This window comes from Cryptomeria japonica, chromosome 2 (genome assembly GCF_030272615.1).
Source record: "Cryptomeria japonica chromosome 2, Sugi_1.0, whole genome shotgun sequence".
In the NCBI taxonomy this organism is placed as follows: domain Eukaryota; kingdom Viridiplantae; phylum Streptophyta; class Pinopsida; order Cupressales; family Cupressaceae; genus Cryptomeria; species Cryptomeria japonica.
In genome coordinates this window covers 671,176,627-671,188,857 of record NC_081406.1, presented here as the reverse complement: position 1 = coordinate 671,188,857, position 12,231 = coordinate 671,176,627, and the positions used below count along the sequence as shown (strand labels likewise).

Genomic DNA, 12,231 nt, shown 5'->3' with positions numbered 1-12,231 from the left:
CAATACAACTTACACATTCAATAAGTTAAATAAAATATTTTTTATCTTTATTATTTTTCAAACAGTATAATAATTTAACTCAATACATGTCATTCTAGAACTTCATCATTTCGCAAACAATATTAATTTATTTAGAAAATATAATTAATTCATAGACATATTTTAAATACAAAAGCCTATGATTCTCATTCCCATATTTGTATTTCTTATCACATCTTAACAAAAATAATAACAAATCTACTTATTAATGTTTCTATCAATTCATTACAATTATTTATTGAAATCTTCTTATTGAAAAAGATGGAAAGATATTAAACTTTCATGATATATACAAGCAAAATAAAAAAGTTTCAAGATAAACTCTAGAGAGGGGAAGCTTGGGGGGCAAAGAGGATATTATATCAAAGAGACAAAAATATGTCAATTTTGCAACAAGAGAATAATGGAGATAGAATGATACTTTGGTATGGAGTGCTCACATATAACGACATCTTGTGTCAACTATGAAAACACTTAGCAAGTAAATTAGGGCAGAGGGACCAATAGGTGATAGGGGTACCAATACATGCTATGGTAGGTGGACAAAATGGGCCCACTAGTGGTGCATTAAAAAATGACATATCGATGCTTATCCCTTAAAAAAAAAGTATCTCTAAAATTCAAAAAGTAACCAATCATGTGATGCCACATTAGTGCACAAGTAAACATGACTTAGTGTACACCTATTTGAAACCATTTTGGACATCTTCACAAAAATGCATGTTAATGTGTCATCATATTTGACCATGTGGACTTAAAAACAATTTTAAGTAGGGGAGTCAACATATCTATACAAAATTGAGAGTAATTTGAAATATCCAAATAGGTAATTGAAAAGTGTGAAGTTGAATGAATGAATGAATGCTTTTTAATAACATCCATGAGGTCAAATAGCCTATGGGACCCACGGATAGCTAGTAAAGGAAGCATGCAAAGCCCAAGCCAAAACCTGTTAAACCTCTTTTTCCTTCTCCATCTCGAATCTTATAGTGTGCAGCTTGATTAGGAAATCTACAACTCTTCACTAGGAAATCTAGAGCTCTTCACTGTCATTAGATTTCCACAATCCATTAGTCTATCTGAATAATGCTTCTGGATTTGATCAAATCCAAAAGCACTATTCAAATCTAAAGTCTTGTTATCTTTTCTTCGCCAATTAGATTCCTCAAAGTATTTACATTAAATGTACACACTTATAAAGCTCTCTTCCCTAGACTCCTTTGACCTCGTAAATAGTGTAGGACTCTTAGATCTCTTTGGACCTCCTAAATGTTATTAAATTTTTTTCATTTATTCATTATACTCTCCATTACTTAATGAAATAAATACAAATTAATTCATTTATTCATTGTACTCTCCCTTACTTTTTATATTAAATGCAATAAATTTTCCAAGTACAATAATTATTTAATAGCCGTACTTTACCCTACATTATTTAGTACCCCACTCACGCGATGCTCGTGTAAAACAGACCCGAATATTCCGTCGGTCCAGAAACATCTCACGCGATGCTCGTGTCGATTTGTCATTTACGACTAGTGTCGAAATATAAAATGAAAGATTGAATGCTCAGCAATCTTGTTTTCTAAAATTCAATGCCCATCAATTGTATGACTATTCATCTTTGACATTTGAAGACAAAAGCAACCCAAGAACGATGGCATTGATTAGCAAGATTTGGACAACTCAATTATGCAGGAATTTCATGGTTGTACACAGCAAACGACAAATGGGCACGTTGAAAGCACATTGATAGATAGACAAAAATGCCCCACTTCCTGGTATCCTCACTCAAAACTGTCTTGTTTCTTTCAATGTTTCTGTGCTTGCATTACAGGTCAAAAAACAAGCTGATGTGTATTCTGTTTTGCTCTTTTCTTCAATCAATGAAAAGATTTATAGTTCAGATCTTTTAAAAAAAGTGCAAGCCTCCTCATTTTTCTTTTCATTTGCAGGTCCACAAGCAATGTGTCCTGGAAACTTGTGTCATCATGGGCAAGCATGGGAAGATGAGCAACTTGCCATTAACAATCTGACCAAAGGACTTCAAGCTGCTGTGAAAAGCATTCAATGGACATATTCAATCTACTGGAAATACTGCCCTTACCATAGGCAAGTTTGTTCTCTCTGATCTTTCTATTCTTCTCTCTTTTTCTAGGATGTGAAAACATATCAATTTGGTGTTTCTTGATTTCTTAGACTGTTGGGTCTCATCCACGTCATTAAAATCCCTTCATTCATTCATTCATCTATTCATCCATTCATTCTTGTATTCATGCATTCATTCATCCATTCATTCTTGTATATATCTGGAGCCTCACCCTCCTAAGCTATATATATATGGCGACAGCCCCATGAATTCATTAATCTATTCATTCATGCATTTATGTCTTTTATTAGACTGCTAGGTCACATGAACTTCATTAAAATTCATTCATTCATTCATTATATCTTTTTGTTTGAGTGTTTCTTTTGGTAAGCAGGCTGCTGAAGTGGGGTGGTGGGTATTACAATGGGAGAATGAATGGCACAAAAATGGAGGATGGGGGCCTGCAGAGGACATTGAAGTTGAGAGAACTTTATGAGTGCCTTTGCAGTGGTAGAGAGGGTGAAGGGAATCAATGGAAGCCTTTTTCTGCATTGACTCCAGAAGACCTGACTGACACTGAATGGTTCTACTTTGTTTCCATGACCTTCACCTTTGCTGCTTCTTTTGGGTAAGAGCATCCTCTACCTATAAAATTATCTTTAATGTTTTTTCTTTTTCATTTTGAGGGTTTAAAATAGAAGATGTAAATATATGAAGATGCTATTCTTTCTGGATTAGATCGTGTAAATATATGAAGATGCTATTCTTTCTGGATTAGCTTCCTTCTATTCTTATGATGGAACTAGGAGTGTGGCTCAAAACATTGATGCAAAAAAATTTCACAGTCTAATCCAGAAAGAACAGTATTAGCAATGAAATTATAGATTGAAGAAATCTGATATCATTAATATATAACACAGTCTTGATTAATAATATTTATTTATATTGTGTCTTTTGCTTATAAGCAGAAACTGTACATGTTTTAAGGTTCAAGTATGTGTAGTTTATATTACTCCAACATCTTCTTCTGGTATTGATGTTTTAGGTTAGATATTTGTAGAAGCATGAATATTTGTACTATCTTCTTCTGGTATTGATGTTTTAGGTTAGATATTGGTAGAAGCATGAATATTTGTACTTCCTATGTTTCTACTTCTTACATGCAGATTACCTGGTCAAGCTCTGGCAAATGGGTCTCCCATGTGGCTATTTGGAGCTAATGAAGCTGACAGTAAAGTCTTCAGACGTAGCCTTCTTGCCAAGGTATGATCATCTTACAATCATTATTATATAGACAACAAATCTATGAAAACCTAGTTTCTTTTGTGCCTATATTGATATGATGCTTACATTTTTCATGGAGCTGCTGCATATTCATGTCCTCTGCAGAGTGCCAGCATTCAGGTAATTCTTATCCTAGCATTTTGTTGCATGAGAAATCTTCACATGAAAGAGTGAGAAGCTCCATCTTACTTAGTCTGTGTGGTGAATGCTGTAGACTGTCATCTGCATCCCTCTCATAGATGGTGTGCTGGAATTGGGTAGCAATGATCTGGTGATTATTTTCAGTTCTGGTTTGTGCATTTTTTCAGATAATATACTTTTCAAAGAATATGTTACTTGTTATTGGATTGTCTTTAATCAAATTAAGATTTCAAATTGATGATAAAATCTTTACGCAATCTAATCCAAAATTCATTACATTACTCTTTATAGATTGTAGGAATCTGATATCATTAACTGGTAAAACTTGTTTATATGCTCAGGTACATGAAGACCAAGATATAATGTTACAGGCAAAAAGGCTTTTCCTTGAACATTATTTGAAGCCAGAGCTTTTGGAATATTCTTCAGCTAGCCCTTAAAGCTTGGACAAGAGAGCACAAGCACTTGTGATGTCAGTCCACAGTCCTATATCAGTTGAAGGTCTTACCCAAGAACTTGGTGGGGATGACATTTGTTTTGTAGAATGTGAAGTAGATGGCAAGTTTTCAATTTAGAAAAATGTTCTTGATGGTAACAAAATTGGGTGCTTTGCCTAATGTTTGAGGGATTGCGCAGAACAAAGTGTTCGGTCGAATTTAAAAAGATCTTTTAACCCATCTTCCAAATGTTAGCAGGTTTGGTTTTTTTTTCTTTGTTTTTTTAAATTGAAGAAATTGTAGTAGGAAATGGCTATCCAGCTATCCAGCTATCCAGCTATTAGGATGCACCATGGTATCAATGGCTAGATGTTACAATTGAAGTTTTGACTTGTCATCAAGGAAGAGTGCTGTTAAGTTTGTTTGAGATAAGAAGTCAAAACTTTAGTTATGTAGCATCTAACCATCGATGCCATAGTGCATCCTGATGGTTGGACAGCCATCAAGATGCACCATGGCATCAATGGCTAGATGCTACAACTGAAGTTTTGACTTCTCATCAATGAAGGCTGTTGTGAAATTTGTTTGAGACAATGGTATAGTAAACGATCTTCATTGATAAGAAGTCAAAACTTAAGTTATGTAGCATCTAACCATCGATGCCATGGTGCACCTTGATGGCTAGATAGCTGTCTATTTTGATAGGTGTTCTTTTAGTCATATAAAAATGTGACTGATGGTGGAAATTAAAAAGACTATCATCAAAGAAATCATGACCATCGATTTTTTGAAATAATGCTATAAATCTTTAAAAATCTTGACCTTAGAATTAGTAAATTATTTTTTTATTTATTTATATAGTTTAAAAACAAATTAATAATGATTTTTATTTATTCTTTTGCTTTTGAGGATGACTCAATGGTGAATATGGCTCTACACTCATTACTTTGAACTACTGGAATTTATTATAATCAAATATTCCTATCACAATCAAAACAATCATTTGGATAAGATAAAGTATCAATTGTTGCAGTTGCATAAAAAAGATTCTTTGTGTTCTATGTAATTATAATGTATGTTAAAATTCAAAATTTAAGGCAGCAATTTTGTCATGCTTCAGAATTGTATGATGGTTCTGGGTTATTCCTCATAGTTCAGTTTGGGTTGTTTTGTAATGGTGGAAAGACTGAATCTACTATTATTTTATTAGCAGTCGGCTTGCTCCTCTTCAATTTGTATTCTTTTTCTTGCATTGTTTCAATTTTTTTTAAAATTCAATGTAAAACATCATAACCATTAGATTTTTCAATACAATCTTATGTAGACTTCAATAAAAAAGAAAAATATTGGAACCCTGTCATGATTAACTATGCCACGAAATAAATTCGATAGGAAATATCTTGCCTATTATTACCCACATAATTCATAAAATGGAGTTTTTACTATTAAAATTAATGTTGTAATAGCCATAATTGATCTATTTCAAGCCTTGCCCCTATTAATTATCAACTAGCCAACACATGGTTCTTAACTCTTCTACAACAGGCTCATCTTCAATGCCTTTGGCTAGAGCCTTATAGCACATTATTTTTCCTACATGTCCATATTTGTGATGTAAGGTTTTCCAAAGCATAATGTGACTTCTCTTTCCCTATTTTAGGATGCTTGTAGTGGTGGGAAAGTTTCAAAGATGGTTTAGTTTTCATCATTTTGTTCCTCCAATTTGTTGTTTAGGGTTTCAGGTGCCCTTCAAAACCTCTTTATGTTCTTTGTTTAGGGTTTCAAGTGTTCTTCAAAACCTGCTTGTCTTGTTGTTGGTTATCATTTGCATGTGTTCTATCTTTTAGCAACATTCTTTTTGGGGGTTTGGATCTAGTGAAATTTGTTTGTGCAAGGTTTTCCTTCAAAACCCGTTTTACCTTTAATTTAAAATAATTTATTACATAAGTAAAATTGTTGAGCCTGTAAATTTTAGCACTTTCAGATTGACTGAAACTCTGAAAATCAGAATTTACTTACTAGTTAGATTCATTTAGATTTAGAGATTTATAGTTTCAGATTTAACACAGCAAGGAAAATAAAGAAATAGAGACAAAACACAATTACCCTGGGAAAACCTCCTAGGAGGAAAAACCCAGCCTGAAAAGATCCTCAAATCTGATTATGGATTATAGTTATGCAAACAATACAACACTTATCTCATGTGCTTTTGTAGGTTCAGATTTTGTTGTCACTGAAGGTATGGTAGATCACGGTGGTTGCCTTCAATATTTACTTGATGAATGTTGAGGTTGTCTTAACCTAAGTTGCAGACTTTAAGAAGTTCACTGATTCCTTGTGATGGATTTCGCATCTCCTTCTAATGGCAGAGGTATGTTGCTGTTGCTGTCATGATTTCGCACCACCTTCACTATCATGTATTTCGCACCACTTTAACCATGCAGGTTGCTTTAAGTGCAAATCACTTATGACTTCTTGGAGTTCTCTTTAGGCATGTAAGTTTTCGCATGAAGAAGCAGATCAAATTGATGATTTACAAATGAATCTTGACCTCTTATTTATATGGAGCGAACTCCTCAACTAGGTCGGCCCTTTTAAATAATTAACTTTTAATTATTTCATTTATTTGCCTTTTAATATGGTCGGCCCTATTGGATAGTGCGCTGAGTGTTTGTTGTTAAAGCGTGGGGGATAGGGCCATGTTAGGGGGAAGAGGGGCCAAGCGGATTCCAATGTTGCCCACAGCAATTTGAATCCGCCCTTTCCCTAATTAATATCAACACTGCCTCTTAATTAGGGAGAAGAACATAACTATAATCTTCCATCTTGCATACACAAGCAAGGAATGGATTTACATAATACAATCTTCTAGTTTGCACACAAGCATAGACTGGATCCACCTTACATTGATCACAGAGGGTGGAGAGGATCTTTTCGACCATCTTACATTGCCCGCAGAGAATGGTCAATCAATTACACTAATACCATCGTACATTGCCCGCAGAGGATGGTTTAACAATTACACTTCTCCCTGAGAAGTTCTACAATACCATCTTACATTGCCCGCAGAGGATGGTTACACTTCTCCCTGAGAAGTTTACAATACCACCTTACATTGCCTGCAGAGGGTGGTTAACATTTACAATACCATCTTACATTGCTCGCAGAGGATGGTTAATAATTATACTTCTCCCTGAGAAGTTTACAATACCACCTTACATTGCCCACAGAGGGTGGTTTAATACAATACAAGGTATCATTGAGATTGAGACTCCCTCTCAATTAGGGTTTCATTTTCCACAATACCAAGTCTATCCCTGAAGTACACAAACTTCACTTTGGATAGAGGCTTGGTAAGAATATATGCAACCTACTCATCAATCCTGACATACTTCAGCTGAATAGCACCTCTTTACACCATATCTCGAATGAAGTGATAATGGGCTTCCACATGTTTTGACCTGTCATGAAATACTGGATTGATAGACATTTTAATACAACTATGGTTATCACAGTGAATAACTGTAGGATCCCATGGCTGACCAAACAACCCAGCAAGAAGCTTACGAAGCCACACTGCTTCTCTAGAGGCTACACTTGTTGCTATATACTCAGCTTCAACAGTACTCAATGTCACTGAAGATTGTTTTCTGCAAGCCCAAGAGATTTTTGCGGATCCCAAGCTAAAACAGATACCGGAGGTTCTTTTCTTGTCTTTGACGCTTCCAGCCCAGTCTACATCTGAATAACCTTCCAAGGTTATTGGATTATTAAGTGGATACTTCAGCCCAAAACCAATTGTGCCTTGCAAGTATCTTAGGATATGCTTGACAGCAACAAGATGAACATGTTTGGGCATGCTCATGAACTGGCTGAGAGCATTTACAACAAAACATATGTCTGGTCTAGTGTTAACTAGATACATCAGTGATCCAATCAACTGCCGGTACTCGGATGGATCTGTAAATTCAAAGTTAGTTGTAGAAACACTTAACTTCTTTAAGTTAGATTCCATAGAGGTAGACATGGGTTTACAATCCATCATTCTAAATCTTTTCAAAATGTCAATAGTATACTTTCCTTGACTTAGAAAAATTTCGTTAGATCTTTGCCATACTTCTAGACCTAGAAAATAATGCATTAGACCTAAGTCTTTCATTTCAAATTCTGAAGCTAATTCTTTCTTGCATCTAATAATAAGTTCATCTTTACCAATAAGGAATAAGTCATCCACATAAAGAACTAGAATTAGCATTTCATCATTGGCTACCTTAAAGTATATGTCAGCATCATTTTTACAAAAGCCTAGACTTAGCAAGTATTTATCAATTCTTTCATACCAAGCATGAGGAGCTTGTTTAAGACCATACAGGGCTTTCTTTAACCTGCACACATGAGTTAATTTATCCTGAATCTCATAACCCTCAGGTTGCTCAATATAGACTTCTTCCTCAATGACACCATTGAGGAAGGCAGTCTTAACATCCATCTGATGTAGTTTCCAACCCCTAGCAGTAGCAATAGCTATTATAGTTCTAATAGAGGTATATCTAGCAACAGGAGCAAATATTTCTTCATAGTCTATGCCTTCCTTTTGAGAAAAACCACGAGCTACAAATCTAGCCTTATATTTTTCAATACTACCATCAACATTATGTTTAATTTTAAATAACCATTTACAGGAAACAATAGATTTACCTTTGGGTCTGGCCACAATGTCCCACACATCATTCTTGATGATTGACTGATATTCTTCATCTGTCATTGAGGAAGGCAGTCTTAACATCCATCTGATGTAGTTTCCAACCCCTAGCAGGAGCAATAGCTATTATAGTTCTAATAGAGGTATATCTAGCAACAGGAGCAAATATTTCTTCATAGTCTATGCCTTCCTTTTGAGAAAAACCACGAGCTACAAATCTAGCCTTATATTTTTCAATACTACCATCAACATTATGTTTAATTTTAAATAACCATTTAGAGGAAACAACAGATTTACCTTTGGGTCTGGGCACAATGTTCCACACATCATTCTTGATGATTGACTGATATTCTTCATCCATAGCAAGTTTCCAGACATGATGAATCAAAGCTTCTTCAACATTGCAAGGTTCAGTTTCAATGAGATTGCAAATCAAATCAACATAGTTGGAGAATACCTGAGGTCTCTTAGTTTGACAGAAGGTGCCACTGGGAGCAGCAAATCTTTTAGCTTCTTGAATGGTGTTCCTTACCCAAAGCGGCCTCTTTTTGGTAACAACAATGTCACTAGGAATATCAGTGGAATTCATGGGCTCTAGAGGATTATCATGATCATCTTGAGGTGGAGGTTCTACTTGCTCCCTCTGAATCTCAGGGTTAGAATCAACATTTATATCTTGATTGTCATTAGTTTCATCAATAACAGAAGAACCTTTTGATTTCTTAAAAGCAATATCTTCTTCAAATGTAACATCCCTACTTACCTCAACATACCTTTGACCTGGAATGTATATTCTAAATGCTTTGGAGGATTCACTGTAACCGACTAGAATGTCTTTCTTTCTGGAGGGTTCCAATTTGGTTCGTTTTTTTTTGGGAACATGAACATAAACAGGACTTCCAAAGATTCTAAGGTGACTGATGTCTAGTTTGGATTCTGTGAAGGCTTCTTCAGGGGTCATGTTCTTTAGAACACGGTGAGGGCATCTATTTTGGATATATACAGTTGTTCTGGAGGCCTCTGCCCATAGGGAGGTCTGCAAGTCTTGATCATGAATCATAGCCTTTGCAGCCTCCACAATAGTCCTATTCTTTCTTTCGGCAACACCATTTTGTTGAGGATTGTATGGAACACAAAACTCCCTCTTAATTCCTGACTCAACACAAAAATCATAAAAGCTACCAAAGGTGTACTCACCTCCATTGTCAGATCTTAAACATTTAATTCTTTTACCAGAGGAGTTTTGAGTTAATGCTTTGAACTCTTCAAATTTACTTAGGACTTCATCGGATTCTTTAGATTTCAAGAAGTAGATCCAAGTTTTTCTAGAGAAATCATCTATGAAGATCACATAATAAAGGAATCCACTAGGAGAAGCTATAGACATAGGACCACATAAATCAGAGTGAACAAGTTCTAGTTTGTCTTTAACTCTATTTTCACTTTTATGAAATGGACTTTTGACATTTTTACCTAAAGCACAACCTTTACAAGTGTTATCATGGATTTGACTGAGTTTAGGCATACCTTTGACTAACTTTTCAAGGGATTGAAGAGCTTGATAATGCAAGTGTCCAAGCCTTCTATGCCATAACTCATAGGATTCAGGAACCTCATTAATGAGTGCTTGAATAGGGTTAGTAGAGAGTTTATAAAGACTATCATATCTATGACCAATTATGCGAGTAGATTTAAAACTAGATTTCTTAGGCCATGCAAGAACTTTTCCATCAGAAAATGCAATTTGATAACCTTTATCTTCTAGAGCAGAAATGGAAATTAGGTTTCTTTTAATTCCAAGAACAAACAAGATATCACTGAGGTGCAAGGAAATACTGGAGAAACTAAATTTAGAGAGGTAGAGCCAGAACCTCTTATCGAATAACAGGCGTCATCACCAATTACTACATGAAGGCTGGTGTCCTTTTCTACTAAGTATGAAAGGTGATCACAGAAGCCTGTGATGTGTCTGGAGGCACCACTATCAATCAACCAAGTATTGTTATCTGAAGGAACACTGCTAGACAGAGCGGAGATGAATAAAAAATCATCATTTTGTTCTGATACTTCATTTAGGTTGGCTTCACTTTGGTTAGGGTTATGTTGACATTCTTTAGCATAGTGACCAAATTTGTCACATCTAAAGCAATGGACACGCGAGGTATCTCTTGGTTTCTTCCAAGGGTGCTGGGAACTAAATGGTTTGAATTCCCTATTTCCTTTAGGATAAGGTTTCTTCCAATTTCCCCCTTTCTTGCATTGTGTTGCAAGCATGTGATGATCATCTATATGGGGACTTTTGGTTTGTCCTATTGTGATGAGGTGAGACTCTTCTTGGATACAGTCATTTTTAAGGCGATCAAGGGTGGGTAACTCAGTCCTACCACTTATGTTTGGATATATGACTCCCATGAGTGAGGTAGACCATCTAGGGCAATCATGACAAGGTCTTTATCTTCCATGTTATGGCCAATTAAACCTAGCTGATGCTTTAGTTCTAAAATTCTCATAAAGTGGGAAATAATAGAATCTTCTTTTGCCATTTTGATATTAAGTAGTTGTTGTCTTAAAGTAATTGCCCTACTGAGATTGTTAATTTCATATGTACTTTGTAAATGGTTGAGCATTTCTCTTGCAGTGGTAAATGAGGCAATAGAGGTGACTAGGTGGTCTTTGACTAAATCAATGAGAATCTTCCTGGCCTTGACAGCATCCTTTTTGAATTGTTTTAGCTCGGTTGCATCTGTGGGTTCAGTTAACTCTTTTGCTTCTATGAATTGGAGAAGATCTTCTTCCTCTAGAGCCAACTTGATTCGAACTTTCCAGGCAGTAAAGTTTAGATTCCCATCAAGCCTATCTTCAACTTTCAGCCCCATTGACCTAACCTGAAAAGAGACAACAATCTAGAAATAAAGGAGTACTGAATTCTGAATCTGAAAGTTGATCTAGTCTATAGCTCTGATACCATGTTAATTTTAGCTCTTTCAGATTGACTAAGACTCAGAAAATCAAAATTTACTTACTAGTTAGATTCATTTAGATTTAGAGATTTATAGTTTCAGATTTAACACAACAAGGAAAATAAAGAAATAGAGACAAAACACAATTACCCTGGGAAAACCTCCTAGGAGGAAAAACCCAGCCTGAAAAGATCCTCAGATCTAATTATGGATTATAGTTGTGCAAACAATACAACACTTATCCCATGTGCTTTTGTAGGTTCAGATTTTGTTGTCACTGAAGGTATGGTAGATCACGGTGGTTGCCTTCAATATTTACTTGATGAATGTTGAGGTTGTCTTAACCTAAGTTGCAGACTTTAAGAAGATCATTGATTCCTTGTGATGGATTTCGCATCTCCTTCTAATGGCAGAGATATGTTGTTGTTGCTATCATGATTTCGCACCACCTTCACTATCATGTATTTCGCACCACTTTAACCATGCAGATTGCTTTAAGTGCAGATCACTTATGACTTCTTGGAGTTCACTTTAGGCATGTAAGTTTTCACATGAAGAAGCAGATCAGATTGATGATTT

General features: G+C 35.4%; 1 protein-coding gene across 6 annotated transcripts; it reads left to right on the top strand.

The window, feature by feature from the left end:
• The first annotated feature begins 1,653 nt into the window (after window positions 1-1,653).
• LOC131034047 (truncated basic helix-loop-helix protein A) lies at window positions 1,654-4,230 on the top strand. Of its 6 annotated transcripts, none has more exons than XR_009103731.2 (7): window positions 1,654-1,876; window positions 1,995-2,151; window positions 2,523-2,756; window positions 3,295-3,391; window positions 3,492-3,532; window positions 3,627-3,702; window positions 3,895-3,954. XR_009103731.2 is itself a non-coding variant. In XM_057965396.2 (7 exons), the coding sequence occupies exons 1-6, from the start codon at window positions 1,732-1,734 to the stop codon at window positions 3,649-3,651; spliced, it is 699 nt and encodes a 232-aa protein (XP_057821379.2). In that variant the 5' UTR covers window positions 1,655-1,731; the 3' UTR covers window positions 3,652-3,683; window positions 3,895-3,986. The 6 variants fall into 6 exon arrangements, 5 of the variants coding, with proteins under 5 accessions (XP_057821379.2, XP_057821377.2, XP_057821376.2 ...); XM_057965396.2 differs by having other exon boundaries at window positions 1,655-1,876; window positions 3,627-3,683; window positions 3,895-3,986; XM_057965394.2 differs by having other exon boundaries at window positions 1,658-1,876; window positions 3,518-3,532; window positions 3,895-4,230.
• Window positions 4,231-12,231: the final 8,001 nt, after the last annotated feature.